At 38.1% G+C, this 18706-nt stretch overlaps 1 protein-coding gene across 1 annotated transcript in view; it reads right to left on the bottom strand.

The window, feature by feature from the left end:
• The window catches only part of osbpl6 (oxysterol binding protein-like 6), a 49404-nt gene that overhangs the window by 27109 nt on the left and 3589 nt on the right, over positions 1-18706 (bottom strand). The window contains 6 exon segments of the mRNA XM_030125614.1: positions 4105-4224; positions 4226-4276; positions 4366-4479; positions 5360-5413; positions 5848-5970; positions 15064-15323. Coding sequence (XP_029981474.1) covers positions 4105-4224; positions 4226-4276; positions 4366-4479; positions 5360-5413; positions 5848-5970; positions 15064-15270 — 669 coding nt within the window. The 5' untranslated portion in view covers positions 15271-15323.

Genomic DNA, 18706 nt, shown 5'->3' with positions numbered 1-18706 from the left:
CTGGGTCAGAGCATCTCCACAACTGCAGGTCTTGTTGGGTGTTCCTGTTCTGCAGTGATTAGTACAGACCAAAAATGGACTAAAGGACACACCAATCTAAGGACCACTGATCATATGTGGGAGGTGTTGGACAAATAAATCAGGCAGGTCCACCTTTCTACTTCCAGGACTTCAGAGATCTGCTACTAACATCTTGGTCCAGATACCACAGCACATCTTCAGAGGTCTGGTGCAGTCTAGGCCTTGGGTCAGAGCTGGTTTTGTGAAACAAGGGAAACCTACACAAGATTAGACAAATGGTAATAATGTTCTGCTTCAATAGATGCTCAATTGGTTGAGATCTGTTGGTTGTTCTTTAAATACTTTTGGTTGATATTAACCACTTTACACTGGGAATGAACAAGATGTGGAGATGCTCTGAGCCAGTGATTTGACCATCATAATTTCTCCCTTGTCAAACTTGCTGCCTAATATATCCCACCCACTGACAGGTCCCAGTGGAATGAGATAATTGCCTGTCAGTGGTCAGAATGTTATGGCTAATCGGTGTATATTTTAGCAGTAGGTATGTTTTAAGTATTAAACACATATGCAGAGAGGTACAAGGCTTTCAAAAAACTATAAACACGAATTTAACAACACAAAAGTTACTAATGGCAATGTTTTAGTCCTACTTTGACCTTCTGACCTGATGGAGAGCCACATAAGCCTGAAACATTGCTTTTTTAATTAAGCAAGGTACAATTTAATAAACCTTGCATACTTGTTTGTGAGGGATCATGTTAACCAGAGTTTTATATACATCCCATAAGGGTGATCCTTCATAACAGGAAAAGTCAAGTTAAACCTAAATATGTATTAATAATCATCACAGGATCAGACTTACTTGTTTGGAGGGACTACTGTCTTTTACGAAAGGAGAAAATGTATGCTATTTCAGAGACTTCATGCATTCGACAATACATACTTCCCTCCCTGACGTATTTTTAATTCACTCAATAGTTTGTTTGTCTTCTGTTATTTTTGCTCAGTCATGAACGGTACTGTGCTGATGATACTCACTGATACTGTTGAGATACAGGGGTTGGACAAAATAATGGAAACACCTAACACTGTGGCATCATAGAAGGTGTTTCCATTATTTTGTCCAACCCCTGTATATTGAGATAAAACTGGCTCTTTGTTTAGTCTGCTCTGGTGTTTATAAATTTACTTTTATTTTGTAGCTGTCATTATTCGTCTTGATTAAGAGTATTTAATTAAAAAAAACCTCATATATCTGGTGTGTTAAAGAATCTACTTTTGCTGATTTATTTTCTGTTGGCATTCAGTTATACTGAGTACAAAAACTGAAAAATAGAAACACAAGAGCAAATGCACTGTACATAATAAATTAGAAGTATAGAAACAGACCTGGATATATATAAAAATATAAAATAAATAAATAAATAAATACACACACACACACACACACATACATACATATATATATATATATATATATATATATATATATATATATATATATATATATTTATATTTATATATATATATTTATATATATATATATATATATATATATATATATATATATATATATATATATATATATATATATATATGTATAAGCCTGGACAATTAAAGGAGTGATATTATGCATTTTAAAACATTTCCCTGTGGTCTACATAAACTGTAAATGCTATGCTTGGGTCTGAATTCTTCATTAATTCAACTCCTCTGGTCCATCTTCAACCCTATTTCTGAGTAATGACACAAGAAAGGTCGTTATGCAGGCTGGCCTTTTAAATGCAAATGAGCCACTTCAAGCCCAACCCTCTCCAGGTTGTTGACCATGCGGCTCTGTCCCATTCAGCCACTTGTATTCACTATTACAACCAACAACTGAACATTTCAGGTAATCGGCTCGAAGTTTGCACATATTTTCAGTATGGACTACAACCGCTGTGGCTGATAAACAATTATGGTGTACACGGAGAAATGTTCGTCTGAAGTCTTGACCTTATATTAGCAAATGCCAGGACGTAACTAGTTATAGATGTAACAAATTAAGAAGGAATTAAAACGGGTTATAGAAATCCACTCAATTTTTGCCAAAATGAATATAAAGATAGCTTTGCAGCACCTGGAGGGTTCAAATTCAAACTTTTTGAACTATTAGGGTCCCCAAATACACAAATAAATGTACCAAAGACTAATAAAAGGGGGTTTAGCAAAATATGACCCCTTTAAACGGTAAGGTGTAAAATAAACAGTAATATATAGTATGATGAAGTTGCAAAATGACAGTTAAGTATAACATGAAATTGGATTTATAACCAGAGTATTAGTGGAAAAAAACCCACTATTTTACACTTTACAATAACAATAAAGAGCAGACTAGTATAATAGAGCAGGTTGACTTAAGTGACAGTAATAATGTGTTGTAATATCTGCCTTTAGGAGCTGATACACATGTGCAGGAGACCTTGGAAGTATCGTTGATGTAGCTCTTAATAGTGACTGAGATTGGAGCAGCTCTTCAGGGACCACTCATCAGACAGAAGCAGCTGCTCTCAACCCCGATCCTACTGATCACCCCTAATAATCTGCATGACGCATGGAGTCACATTCCCACTGGAAACCTATGGCGGATGCATCCTCACATTTACACAGTTGAGCAGGGAGGGGTTCACACTTAACTGCAAGTCTAGACAAACGAGCCATTTACTTTTCTCAATAATCTGGATACAATTACCTATTCAGTCACTATTATCACGCTAACATCAGGGAACAGAACAGGGTCTTAATTGAAAAATCACATATATGGCAATAAATAAAAAGATATAGCCGTATGTATGAGAATATCAGCTTGAGACAGACACAGTTTCATCTTCCTGTCTTTACTGTGAGTGTTGAGTGAATTTGAGCTTGCTCACTTCTGGATGATATTTTGGTACTCTATCCCAGTTTCCAATAAAAAAAAAGAACTAGGCGATCTTTCATTCCCCATGACAAACCCGTTGTGAATTAGTAATTGCTCTCAGCTCAGAGGAGAGATAACTTTTAAGCCAAACACTCAGGAAAAAGCGTAAAGGCTGGTCTGTGTCAACATGAAATCTGTGCTGTATTATTTGAGCTTATTAGCGTCAATACTGTCATTTTAAAGATAATACTCCAAAAAGTAGATATACTAAACACAACACAGAGGAGCTTCTTATTTTATCAAAGTGGAGTTTTCGGTTATTTGACGATTAAGCTTCTAAACCCAGAGTTAACTGAATCTGAGATTTTAAATTACGCAGTGGTGGTTTTATTTACTGCAAAAATGTTTGATTAACCAAATTAAAATGACTAACTACACATGCATCCTGTTGAGATGCGAGTATAAAAGTTCATTATTCATGACAGCTTGACAGAGAAGCACTAATGGCTTTTCCTTTCATTCATTTTCTGAACCCGCTTTATCCTCACTAGGGTCACGGGGGTCGCTTGGAGCCTATCCCAGCTACATAGGGGCGAAGGCGGGGTACACCCTGGACAAGTCGCCAGTTCATCGCAGGGCTGAACATATAGAGACAAACAATCCCTCTCACATTCACACCTATGGGCAATTTAGATTAACCAATTAACCTATTAGTTAATTGGTTACTACTACCCAATTTGGCTTTTCCTTTGTCTAGAGATTAATGGAGAAAGATAGATAAATAATAGGATATAAACAGAAACGGAAACAGAAGAACGCAGTAAATAAAAAATAGCCATGTTTTACAGTTGGTCCAGGCTTCCTGTTCCGCTCTGTAACAGTGTCCTTACTGAACCACAATTTTATCACATCACAAAACTTGACTGGGTGGAGCCTTGTTTTGACTAAAACCAACAAAAGACAGACTTTTTAAGTTTAATATCCTAAATGTACATTTGAAAATGACTGGAGTTAAGGTTAAATTTAATCTAAGTAAAATAAATGTAGGTATACAAATATGATTGAGTAGAAGTTTTAATGTTTGGTTAAATATAATGATGATGCATGAATCATTAATCAGGTTTGAAACTCAACCCTTGTTGGTACGACCTATAGCAGTGCTGTGGCAGATAGAGACACACCTTGGATTCAAGACCCACACTTGAGGCTGGTTGTGGGGACTCCATGGCAGCTGGCGGGGGAAACGTTCGCATCGTGGCCTCTCGAGGTGATCGCACAATCTCATTCTGCCGGTAAAGCCGGGTGATGACGTAATTTGGACACCCAAGCATCAAAGATGTCTTGGGATTTGACCTGAGAGAAAGACAGGACAAAGCGGTCTGAAGTCCATGACCTGCTGACCTGTTTACCAGCGCTGAAATGACAGTATTGATCAGAGTTACCTTCAGGTGATAGATGTGCTCCTCCGTGTCCAGGTCGATGCGTCGAGCCCTCTTTTTGATTGACATGACTGAGAGGCCGACATCGATGCTGCCGTGTAGTTTGCCTTTTTGGATCTGAGGCAAGCAATGGAAAAATAACTTTTCAGTTCATATTTGAACATTACAAATATTTTTTTTTTGTTATTCAGCAATTGCCTTTATAACAAAGTTTTTATGCTCTGTTTAGACTTGACTGCATCAAAAACACTGTAAAAAACAAAAGAATCCAGCAGTTGTTTACTTAGTTACAGGGTTATTGTTGTTAACAGACTAAAACTAAGAACTGCAGTTAACTGAAACTGAAATGTTTTTTTTTCAATAATCATAACAATAATGCAACACAAACTCAAATTATACAGAATGCAGGTGTAATCAGCTTCTTTTTTTTTTTTTTTTTTAAATTATCTATCTATATTCCTTGTTCATAATGAAAAAGAATAAAATTATTTTCCAGTATATGGGACATTTAATAAATAATTTGCTGATGTGCAGTTCTTAATTGTACCTGTTTGACCTTCTATAAATGAAGACTTTCCTCATAATACCAGGAAAAATTAACAACAGACCTAATAAGCACTAAATGACAGCTAGTTATTTCTACTTGTGCACTCAAAAAGCTACATAAAACCTGTAATTACAATAATGAAAGACTGAATTAAAAAATGAACACATACTCAAAACTATATTCACTTTAAGAAGTAAAACATCATGAATAAAACAAGTAAATGTCATCAAATGACTGAAAGGTGATAGATGCATATCTTCACATCAACTTCACATTTCCATTTTTTGTTGATCAAATGCGTTCCTTCTTTTAAAGTAATGATATTCTGCTGAAAACACTGCAAACTGTGACCTGTGTTGCAGATGTTTCTGCTGAGTCATTGCCAAGCGGAGCTGATGTCAGGGCAGGCTGCCCTGTTTCTGCCTGTGGGTTATAGTCAGGGTTACTTACATCAATGGGGGACTTGGAGTACTTCAGGATACCATTGTCCAGAACAAAAAATCGCTGCAGGGAAAAGATGAGCAAAAAAAAGAACGTGTTAGTTAGATAACAGGAATGACAGATGCTGAAACACCATTCCAGCGCTGATGTGTTTGGACATGCTTATTTTGTAGATTTAATACAAAATGCTTAGTGTTCTGGTGTGTCTTGTATTTATAGTAGTGGTATGTCCCTGTGGTGTTCGTGCAAATGTGCTACCAACGTTGTTCATGTTTCCTTGAAAAAACAAGTTAAACTGGTCCTGAAGGTGACGACTGTATTTGCATGCAGGAGGGGCCCAGACAGGGTAAAGCAAGGTGCATAAAAGAGGGATTTCTTTAAAGCCAAAAAGCCCATTTACTCGACTGCATGCTGTTTAGCATTCTGGGAGCAGGTCTGCTTCAAAGAATTCTCCAGCAACAAAAGCTATTGTGTCACGCTTTGCTACAGGATCTTACCTTATGCCAGCCTTTCAGGGGCCATTTCCGCTTCTTCAACATAAAACCCTCATGTTTATCTGGCCTCTGGACATTGCTCTGACCAATTTTCAGTCCCTCGATGATTTCCCAGCTGTCTGGCTCCTACAGAGGAATAAAAATAAAAGTCTATGTCACAGTGAATCCACTCACTTCTTCAGGATAAGAAACATAAGACAGTCTTGGTGTATTAAAAACCATAGATTTGCCTGTCACTGTCCCATAGCTGAGCAGACAGAGGAAAATGAAAGAAACTGTTTCATCCTTTCCCCCCCGTACCACATATTTGAAAAAACATACTGCCTGACTCAAATTCCTCCTGCTCTCTCAGCATTTCCACTCCATTAGCTTTCTCCTGACTGTGCTCTTCCTGCTTCTAGTAGGTCTGTAAATCAAAGTGACGTCTTTGGAGTAGAGGGACGGCAGGGTCAGGTAGGGACAGGTAAGAGATCACGCCGTAATCCAACTGATGGGATGATCAGGAATCTTGGGAGCACAGTGTGGATGAAAGCAAAATGAATGAAAAAAGGATTATCATTAACTCGGCTGCTGTACAGGCTTGACAAGATGTATTAGTTTGTGCAAATGTAACTACTTTTCTTTAGCTGCTCTTTTGTCTGCTTTAGCTGAGCAGCCTTGTTTTACTTACTTACAATTTGGAGACAACTAAAAATGTGTGTACTTTAATAAACACTACATACAGTAGATGTCCTTCACAATGAGTGAAATCAATATGAATTGCAATATGTAAAAAACATTGAAATCATTATCAGATTCATTAACGTGAGGGTAGTTGACAGTTTGCGTCCTGTGACTGGCCAAATGTTTGCAAGCGTGTGAATGAAGGACAGGTAAAACAACAGGTTTCACTTCATTGTAGATTAGTATTTTGCAATGTGTTTGTAATTTACTGTTCATCTCTTGTTTTTCTACACTCTATCTTCATAAGTTAGAGTTTAGATTAAAGAGTTTAGATGCTGATTAATATTTTGTGCAATAAGGAAAAAACTTGATTCATTTCTGGGTGTTTTAAAACGAGGTCAAAGGACTTGGCCTTGCATTTTGCTTTTAAATAAAAGTATCTCAACAACATGAGACACGTTCATATTTTTTACTCTATTTGCTGTCCATTAAAATAAATACATAAGAAGAAAAATGCAGTTCAATTAAACTAGGTTTCAGCATATTTTTAAGTGAACTTTTGAGATATCTTAATACTTCTTGGGAGGAAAGAGTATTTCCATTGCTGTGCCAAAAGAAACTGAAAGAGACAGACTACGGGAAACATTAATTTTGTTGTTTAAAGTGGTTTCAAAACCCACAGCTTTTCTGCCTTACATGTCGCTGTTAGAGGAAAGGTGTTGAATGCTGATTGATGACACAGCGGGGCCTGAAGAATTCCAAACATTCTATAGCATTTTTAGACACTGGATGAGAAAAACTACATTTAAGGCTTTAAAATCCTCTTAATGCAGCTCTGGTGAAGTGGGTAAGACAGTTATGTTTCATACTAAAAAGCCTGTGAAACTAACTGCAGAAGTCAACATACACAAGCTTTATTGATAAACCAGATGTGACCCTGTGTGATGCTGAGCCCTTTAAGACGGCTCTCTAGTTGTGTGTTATGTTCGCTGACCTTGGTCTGCAGGACATTTAAAAAAAGCAAAGACAGCTTGTTTAAAGCAGTGACCAAGCCAACAGATCATTCTTGTAATGAGGTCATGTTTCTTCACAGGCTGCAGCTCCTCCTGTCAGTCGCTTCATGCAAGAGGGGAGGTGGAATAACTCATTCATCAGCAAATGCACATCACAATCAAAGCTATTATGTAATATAAGTAGGTCTACTCACACTTGAAATGATTAGGTCGTTACTGCTTTTAACAAGCAAACTACATAATGTGATCGTTAGTGATCAATACATCAGCTGCTCTTTATTTAGAAGCACTATAGTCCAACAAATGACAAGTGTCTCATTAAACAGGCGGGCCAGCTTCCTGCGTATCTGCAACATTAAAAAAACACAGACTTTCAACAGGCCCAAACTGATAAATCAATACTACACTAAGTAAAGTATTCCTTATCCTGCAAACATTGCAATTCAATATGCTTTCCTGCATTGTTTTAAGATCCTCGTTATGCATGTCATCAATAAATTCATTATATCCACCCTTCCTCTGACTCAGAGAAAATGCACAATGTAGGGTGTATGCTAAGTTTATGGAAATTACAGCTACACTTGGAGGATTTGCTTTTTGTGATTTGACCCCGCGCACAGAACCAAAGTGATTTCCTGCACTTTGCTTGCACTCATTGATCTCACTGCAGAATAATTTAAAGCTGAATGAGCTGGTCCCTCTTGGTGAGTTTACTCCTCTAATGAAGGCTCTTGTGGCAGACTCAGTGACTCAGTAAAAGGCTGTCATGTTTCAGCCGTATCAAGACTTAAAAAAACAAAGCTTTAACTTCCTGTGCCTGTTCATTTGATACTAGCTAACTTCCACTTGAGTGAGTTGTATGTTTTTGTGTTGAAATCAAGGTCTACATTACACAACGAAAGCCGTAGCAGTTACAAGATATTTATAGGTGTCAATAAAATCAACACGAATAAGAAAAATATGAATAGACATGTCTCCTTCTCATCATCAATAGTCCAGCCCCTACGCTGACACTCATGTTGAACCTTTTAATGCTGCAATGAATCACACTATTACAGTTAAGGTCTCCCTGAGCAGGAGAAAGGACAAACACTCCTTGGGGAAGCCTTAGGCTAAATCATCACTATAAATATCAGTACAACAGTGACACATTTCTCTGACACTATCATAGACATTAATGCACATGCGAGGCCACATTCTCTACTGCTGGAAGCTGCTCAAATCACACTGACAGTTCATTATACAAACTGTACTATCCTGCTGGAATTCATCATTAAAATCTAAGTATAGGTAATGATATGACATTGGATGGCTCTATGAGTTCCTGTGAGTTTTTCTACCTACTTTCTTTATGAGGCAATGTCATAATCGCTATACACGTCGATAAGTGGTCACAGACAGGTCATGCATTTTCCATTTGCCACAGCTATATTAGTGATAGACAGATTAATTGGTTTGGCTGAGTAACTTGGACCTAAAGGATGTTTTAGAAACTACTGGTACTGAGATAACTTGGTTCCAATAGTGGAAGATAGTTAACAAATAAAGACCCAGTGCTACATTTATGGCAGATCTAAAATGAATTGTTCTCTCTATTTAACTTTTCTTAAGTGATTTACTCTCATTTATAATAACATTACCCTCTGTATTTTGAATTTTTTCACTGTAAATCATGTATTTTCCTATATTTAATTTCCTACATTTAATGTAGATGTTGATGAAAATTCAAGCACATTCAAAGGTTATCATATCAAAACAGAGAAAACCGAAGAAAAAGTAGCATTTGCAGTAAAAAAAAAAAAAAAATCAAAAACTGAACATAAAATCAAGTGTGTCCATCCACTGTCACTTATTAAACTCCATGGATTTTACTGGTGAATCAATGTTGTAGAAGACGACGGTGTTTCCATGTTCACGACGGAGCCTCTGAATGTCCAAATGGGTCATATGTGATGACTATGAAAAGATTAATAACTGCATTTTACATCAATTATTTACATGTATTGATAGGATTAGTGGATCAACAGATGTTAAACACTTTAGATTAGTAGATAACTTTGGTCACCAGTGGATGTTTGGGTCTTTATGGGTTAATGTTACGCTTCTCGATCATAACTACTCTGTTGTTAAAGGAGAGCAATTGGTCAAAAATGGCTAGTTTGATGTTTAATTTCAGACTTACTGATTTATGACTGAGCTGATGTTCAGTTCAATAGTTTATTATAATTCAGAGATGCCAGTTGTTTTGGGGGGATTGGGGTGGTAGGTGCTTATTTGGCTTTTTCTGCTCCAAACTATCATTATATTGACCTTTAAAAATCCACCAAGAGTTTACCTCTAATTTGTGTGGCAAATATAGTTACACTTTAGAGACTTCATGCTTTTTTGTGTTCTTAATATTCCAAATACGACTTTGAACTGAGCTATTCTAGTAAAGTCCCTGAACTGTGGCTGTGTACTGGGTTACAATTTTAATATACTGTGAAACTGTTCGCTAAGTAAGAAACTGTAACAAATACCACCACAGTGTAAAGAGCCTAAATAAATCAGGATAAAAAATGTTTTTATGCAGTCAGAACAGTAGTATCTGCATTTTGACTTGTCACAGCCACCATAATGTCTGAAATCACAGCGCTACCCTAAGTGTAATTAGCTACACTTTTACTTAAAAATTAAGAATATTTTTCAGAACTGAACTTTTGTATAGAATCCCACAATACACTCAACTCTAAAACAAAATGTTATCTTCTTCCAACCTTACACCCACACTAGAAGTATGGACCAAGGTCTTCTTTATGCTATCCTCAGTAAATTCATCCAGCAGCAAAGATAGTTAAAATAGTAATAAAATAAAAACAATACACCAAAAATACTGAACCACTCATGGAATCGAGGGAATATGACGGGCAAAAATAAAAAGATAATTAACTTGTGATGCTACAAATAACATTATTGCAACTGCTTCCTCTCTACTGCCATATGGGGCAAAAACTCATTACTGCACACTGTGTGTGATGCTGTTGGGGTATAAATAAGTTATTGGTTGTGGTTTGGTAACTATCAAGTTGAAATTAGTTTTTGATTTTGAACAACATGCAAACCTCTACACACATAATACTGTACTTTCCAAAATACAAATAGTGTCCTCCTGTTCTTGTAAGAATATCCACCTACAACATTTGGTAGACAAATGGACATGTTTCCAACGCATATTAACAATTATGTTTCAGCAACCCAAAACCACAAAAGGATTGTAGTGAGGATGGATTTCACTGCAATGTGCGGCTGGCTCAGCAGTAAAACCTAGAGTGGGATGAGGGGGTGGGGGGCCACATGGATGAGAAGTTAACACCCTGAGAGACAGTGTATAAGCACAGTCTCATGCACTGTGTAAACACTCAACACAGTCCATGTGTGTGACATCCGTGTCATGGCTGACTCTGCAAAAACACCTCTGGAAAACTGAGAAAGAGGAGAGGAAACCTGGAGGTGTTGGATGACTGACCGAGATACGGGTATCCCCTCTTTGTTTCACTAGAACCAGCACATTTTGTTCTTGTTATCAGTCCAAACCGCAGATCGGATGATAAAGTAAAACCTGACCATATTTAGACATATGGGAAAACATCAGCTGAAGACAGAAATCCTCACAGAGATTGCCAAGATTTTTAATATTTTTGCAAGTTTTATTTTTATTCTCTGTCAACATTGTCTCCTCTGTGTTTTAAGGTGGGCTGCTAGGTCCTGACTACAACAGAGGAAAAAAAACATAGTATTACATGAGTGTCATATTAGACATGACGATAACCTGGCCATGGAAGAAGCATTTCTGCACTCTTGTTCTCTTTAATCAAACATCAGAGTTAGAAAATAAACAGTCACTGTCAGATCTTGTTAATCAACCCCTCACTGATTTTATTCTGTCATAAAGCACAAAGTAATTAAATATCTTATGTGGTTTCTCTTTCTGTGTCCAAGGTGAAAAGATCTCAATCTTTCAGGTATTTCCCCAGGTCACTGTAGTTACCTTATGATTGAGCTTGTTCAACTTTCTTTTCTAATATCCGAGTGTAATATAATAATCTACAACCTGCTGTTCTTCTCAAAGCAGTCCACAAACATGTTGTGAAAAAGCAGTTTCTAGTCAAATTACATAAGCCCCACCTGACCTCATTAGCATACAGAGAAAAGAGAGAGTTGCAGCAACATCCTGAATTAACCTGCAATGTGTTGATGAAGAAATGACTGTGTTTGTCTTTGTGTCTGAGTTTACTGCAGGTGGTGAATCTAATTGCTCTCAAGAGGACATCCATGGTGAAAAGTAGTCGTCAGCAGAGGGGAAAGTGACATGAATTGATTAGAAAACGGGGGCTGGATCTCATTTAGGCATTCCCCTCACAAAATGCCCTGCTCTCAGTTTTCCTCAAAAAAAACAAAAAAAAAAAAAAAAACAAAAAGAAGAGAAAACAACTGATGCCCAGCCAAGCTCTCTGAAGTATTTTTTCATCATCTACCTCCTTCCACATGACATCCCTGGGGAGCATGTACTGTATATTCTGTATCACTGAATCTCCCTGAACAACAGAACACACGAAGCAGAAAATGATGCAGCATAATGCGACCATACAGGCATCTTAAAGGACATAACAAAAACACAATACCAAGACTTAAACAAAGCGGATCCCTCTCAGTGAACCTTAACAGAGGTGAATTAATCTTCAGTCTCATACCTTTGCCTGTACATTCATATAATGGTGTGAAAATGAGATTGAAGGTGTAAAATTGTAAACAGCTATGAAAATTGTGGATATGCACAGGACCAAAAACACATACAAATATAGCGAGGCATAACGCCAAGCAGACAAAGCAGGTTCCAAAACAAGAGTGAATTTGGAGCTGACTTCATCCATTGCCAAGCACAGAGGGACAGGGTGGAGATAAAGAGTGACATGAAGTTTTCTGTTCTTAATAAGTTATAACAATTTGTCAATTCTACAATTGTAGCTTGCAATCAAGTCTTATTATCAACAATGTAAATCATGCTTCAAAGAATATCACTCAAGGTTTGTTACTTTTACCAGATAGCTAAATCACAAGCCAATGCCTCCATGTTTTGTCAGTTTGTACATTTATGTTTGTAACTAGGGGTGGTATAGTGTTGCATCTGTTACCCTCACCTCAAGAAGGGCATGGGTTCAATCCCTGCAGGTGTGAATGTGCAAGTGAATGGTTGTTACCTCTGCCAAGAAGGTTATGTTTTTGCTGGCGTTGGTTTGTCTGTCTGTCTGTCCGTGTGCAAGATAACTCAAAAAGTTATGGACGGATTTGGATGAAAATTTCAGGAAATGTTGATACTGGCAGAAGGAACAAATGATTAAATTTTGGTGGTGATCGGGAGGGGGCACTGATCTGCCTTGGTGGAGGTCTGCACTCTCCGAGTGCTTTTCTAGTTTCTATATGTGAGCTGGTGACATGTCCACAGTTGTACCACCCCTTTGCCTGTATATGTGGTAAACTCCAATATCCCAGCATCCCTCGCAAGGATTAAGCAGTTTGGAAAAGTGAATTCATGAATGTTTGCCTCAAACTAATACATACTGTACTTGCAGGCAGAGCGTTTTGGTGTCAGGATGTGTACGCCTGATGGACCCTTACAAATAACTGATGTTGACAATGTCTCTTTAAATGTGCTGAAAAATGTGTATGTATTATGAAACACTTTTTTTTCGTTTTATCAGACACAATCCTGAACTGAATGTAACTCAGCTGTAATTTTGATATTGCTGCATCTTTCATCAAAAAATTTGCTATACGTCAACACAAAGCAGCTGCATGAAAACAGAACTAATTCCCAATTAAATTCTACACAAGTCCTTTAAAATCCCATTGATAGGTCTTGCTCAAGCAGGTGTAAAAAAGACTTTGGTTATTAATGCCTTAGTGGATGCCTCTTTGGGTAGTTCTTAGCTTTATTAAACAGATAAAGAAAGATGAATAATGAAATAAGTATTAGGAGACAACCCTGCTTTGATGTGAACCTGGCTTACAGATAATAAAGCAACTGGGAAATGAAATGCCAAAGCATTTCTTCCATAAAAGCCTTTTTTTATTAAAGTAGGCAGTTAAAGAAAAGGATAATGAACAGAAGGATTTGAAGGGTTAACTGTCTGCCTCATCAAGCAGCAGGCCTTTCTTTTGATTTTTTGCTTTTGAACCGGGCCCCATTTTTCAAAACTGGCTCCCAGCTCCTGCGGACACAAGCTGGGCTCCCACACGGCATACCAGAGCGTGCCACATGTTCAGTGGAGCACCAAGCCTCCGCCTGTCCCTCATGAAATATTCATCAGCCAGTGCCGATGGAAAAGGCTATGATGTCAGAGATTCCAGTTGCAGTGTCCTGTTTCTGTGCAGCCACAGTGACGCAGCAGCACAATGAGGTAAGGAGGGCTGGGGGCTTTGGATGGGGTTAACTTTAAGCACTTGGCCTGTGAACTGTGAAATAAGATGGTGTCTAATTCATTGTTTACTATGGCTCTAAAAGGTTTTCCTTTACCAACCAGGGAATTAGGTCTACTCTCACTTGGCTGATTAGTCACCTTATCAGTTGATAGGGTGTAAGGGTAGTCGATTAGTTGTTCTTAATGGCCTTTTGAAAGGAAAAAAACTTTTACTCATTAGCTATAATCAAAGAAGACTGTTCTGCAGAGGGAAAAGGGGATTAGTGAAAAAAGATATACAAATGGTGTAGTTAACAAAACAAGACTAAAACTGAAAGTAGCACAATAGTGGATAATTCTGCTTGATGAAATAAAAATGACAACAGCATAATACATAAAAATGACCCAAATCAAAAAACAAGAATGAAGCAGAAATGCAGGTAAAATCAGCTCTTGTTTTGTCTTCCATGGTGTTAACATGGTTCATGATGCACTAACATAACTTTACACTATATAATACCTGTAATAAACAATAGTTGTGTAAACCATAGTTGATACATTCTCTCATCCTATATTTTAGCTTTTATAAAACAGGGCTGTCTTTATAGCACCTGCAAAACTAAAACTAACACTAAATAAAAACTATACAAGTCCGTTTCTCAGAAAAAAAACTTCTATTATTCATGCACTCATAAAACTAGCTTCAGCTGAACTAAAACCAAGCTAAAAGACTATGTAACAATAAAAACTGATGAAAATTTCATCTCAGAATTAATCATCTGAATTGTTGGTAATATGCATCAGTTGTCTATTGTAAAAACAAAAACACCACATCTCAATAGTTTTGACTTATGCTCGTCTTTCACACTTTATTAAACCACCAAATGAATATTTCATGATTTACGACTTCCTCACAGACCCAGCTCACCTCTGTCTTCCTATTTTTGTATTGCAGAAGAGGATGGCATTGACAGTAGACTGTAGCAACCTAAGATAATACACACTCCTCCCTCCTGTTGTGTCTCCTCTACTGTTACACTCATTCAAAGCGCTGCTGTCATTTGAAAGAAATACTAGATGGATGCCTCATGTGGCCTGTGAATTACCTGCCGGCTGTCGCGCTGGGATGAAGAAGAGGAGGAGGCGCTTTTGTGAACTGGTGTGGAGCTCTTGTTGATGGGTGTGAAGCTCCTCTCCTCAGAGCTCATGGTGCGGCCATGGGGGCCTCGCTGGTAGTGTTGGTGGTGAGACATGTTGGGCACCAGTTGGCTCTGCGCACCTCCCTCAACACTGGGCCCCGTAGATAGGAGCATCCTCTGAGGCAGCTTGGCAGCACACTTCCTCACGCTCACGGCTTGCTGTTCATCTGAAACACAATTGCAGGAAGTTACACTATCGTAACCACTTTGCCTGCCTCATCATATCACTTTGGTTTTGTGTATAAATACCCGAGACGGAGCCACGATGTCACTGATCAAACACTTAGTCTAGTTTATTTCTCTTTACAAGGAAGCATGCGGATCTCCCAGAGGCTTTCAGGGCTACCCCACAATCAATTTCACTCACAGATGTATGGTTCAGATGCCCTGAGCTACTCTTTGAAGCACTGCTTTTTAAAAGTCTTCTCATTATACTGTGCATTACTGAGGTAAGTGTTTCATTATGTTTACTATAGCCCCTTTTACACAGCACTTCTGTTTACGGGAATATTTCGCCTTTATTCCGGAACGACGTCTGTGTAAACGAAATGGTGGATCACTTGGTCCCACCTTTATCGTGGCTTTGTAACACCTCTGGAGGTAGTAACAGAGCCGCGATAAAGGTAAAATCATGATTCTGGAACGCCATGTAAAAGGAACACCTCTTTTTCTGCAACCAAGGTTGTGATGTTTTTGATGGCGGCAACCTGAGAGACAGCAGGTTGACTATGGAGGCAGCCGCTCCAGATGCCGCAGCTTCGTGCCAGCTACATGCCACTGGTGCTGTGGCTATATGGTGTTTACACCCCTGGCACAAAAGCCACGGTACTGTGGCATGTAGCCATGGCAGCCACATGGACATCCATGCCAGTGTCTCCATATGCGCACTATACACTGAGCTGCATCAGCGCCCCTTTGATTCCGGAACGCAAGTCCGCTGTGTAAAAGTCCAGCCTGTCTCACCTCTGTTACTCCTTTGGCTTGGATGTGTAAATTGGTCAATGGTGGAAAAAAGGAGGGATCACCATCTTGCCCTTTTTCCGGGATCTCTGTGTGAAAGTGGCTTCTGAGACCGGTGAGACACACTGCATTCAGCAGAGGTCTGAACTTTACCTCCAACTCAATTCTGATGCTATACAGACTAAATTGCATGTTGTGCACTAATTTTACAGCACAATGAGACATTCACATGTGTTTACAAATAGGCAATGGTGTGTTACATCACCTTGTTCCCACACTTTCATTACTACTGTGATAACAAGGGTAATTAGGTGAGAATTCAAATCAATACAAGAAAACATCTAAAGCTTCTCTTGTATGATCAGAGAACAGTCATAGCCTGATTAGACAGTTAGTTTTGAGAATAACAACATCAGCTGGTTTATATGAAAACTGTAAGAATACAGCAATAAGTACAACTAATGAGGATGTTCGGTACAAAAGTGAAAAAGATTAATATGGTTCACTGAGAAGAGCAGCCTAATAAACTTCCTTTATCATATAACTGTGATGTAGCCTTTAAAACCTAATGAATATTAAATAATAGAGCGATGCACAATAAATTAAGGCACCAATTATGCTCCAATCAACTCCAATTTGGAATGAGACTACTGCACTGCACAGCTAATCACAATAAAATAAGTCACAAAAAATTTCTACGAAGTGAAAAACTAATGAAAAGGAGATGAAGCCAAACTTAACTGTGTGGTGGTGTTAGATTATAGACAAACAGCCGCCTCCACCACAGGCCGATAATGCTTACGGGTGCATCTGGAGATCCCTGCGGTTTTGACTACAGGATGTTTTTCTCTTAGGATCTCCCATGTGTCAAGGAAACTCCCTGGGTCCAGTGAGCAGGTCTGCACGTTTCAGCATTCTGCCCTCTCACATGCAACTGTGCAGTACACGACACACTATAATCTATAATTCAGATCCATTAACATCGTCATCATCCTTGGCCTGCCTTAAGCCAACAAGGATCTAAGCTACTGTAAGACAAAGCGCTAAGTCTGTTCACATAGCATATTCCACTTAGCCCAGTTAATAAAACCTCTCCTTGACCTAATAAGAAAACAGAAGTAAGGAGACATTATAGTGTTTTTAAGGATGTTTAACATTGGACTATGCATGAGCGTACATTTATAAGCAAATGGAAGGGAAGAAAATGTGAAGAAAAGTAAAAGTTTCTCTTAGAAAAGGTAAAAAATCGAAAAAGTAATTTACTACTGGCAATGCAGAATTGCAAGTTTCAGTGTAATCACTTTAAAAATTTCCATCACATGTTATTATTTGTCAATGCTGTGAGTAGTACCAAGGTTTTAAGATATAAAGCAGTATCATGGCTTTCCACTATCAACTTTCAGTTCAGCAGGAAGTGGAAGTGCTGCTGAGAACACTTCTTCTTAGCCTTGAGAAATGACAGACCAGTGTGTTTAGATAGACAGCAGTAATTCTCCACACGAAGTCGGTTACCGTGTTGGGAAATATGTGCTCAGGGCTTGATTAGTCATGATCTTAATCTTCTAAATCCAGTCACTACGATTATGGATTTCTGAGCAGGACAAGGCACATCTTGCCATGTGGATGACAGAATGATACTTCCCAAACGGCTGACAACTCCAACAGCATCAGTGACACAGACCTCCGCCAACAATATGTATTCAGTTAAAAATGCATTTATGTCCCATGTGCCTCCCTGCTAAAATTAAACTAAAGAGAATAGTTTCTGTGTTTGGATTAAATGAACCTGCACACTGAATTACTCGTCACAATACTGCAATACTACATACTATGCTATACTTGATACTAGGTGTGACTACAACTACAAAGCTACTAAACGCTGTTAGTCTGCATAGCTAATTTTCAGTGCCTGGTGACGAGATAAAAATGTGAAATATCAGTCAGTGCAATTCCAAAGTCAATGCAAAAGACTACAATTTACTGGTCCAGATTTGTGAGGATTTGGGGTAACCTAAGTGCAGAAATCGAAAAAAAATAAGCACATCCTCTACTGTATGGTGAAAATTTTTATTCAATATTGCAATGTATTGTATTACACTGAGCAGAGAGATACTACGTAAACATGCAAAACAGAAGTCCCTATTACGTTTTTGGTTTTACTTTAGTACTTGATTTACTTTAGTTTAAGGTTGTATATTTGAGTTACAAAAATACACATTTCAGTGCGAATAATCTGTGTATTTTCCTTGATAAGCAAGCAAGTAGACTCCTATCACAATCCCAAATAGTAATGTGACCACAACATGACCTTTTGACCAAATTGTATAGACCTGATTTCATATTAGAAGAGGATAGGATTTATATAAAGCACTATTCAGTGTTTACACAGATTATTTAAGCAGGCCTATATTTCTGAAACTACATAGAGACCACAGGAAATCCTCTTTTTAATTTCCTCATAACTGTTAGAGTTCAACTGTATGGCTCAATATCTATGAAATGTCTATATAAGCAAGAAAACTCCTTCATTCCCTGTCTCATTTTGGTCCCCTAAAATGCATTCTCAGCTCAATCACACATGGAAACAAGC

Source organism: Sphaeramia orbicularis, chromosome 21 (genome assembly GCF_902148855.1).
Source record: "Sphaeramia orbicularis chromosome 21, fSphaOr1.1, whole genome shotgun sequence".
NCBI classification, from domain to species: domain Eukaryota; kingdom Metazoa; phylum Chordata; class Actinopteri; order Kurtiformes; family Apogonidae; genus Sphaeramia; species Sphaeramia orbicularis.
Note: the sequence above shows the minus strand (reverse complement) of the source record. Positions and strands in the feature narration are given on the sequence as shown.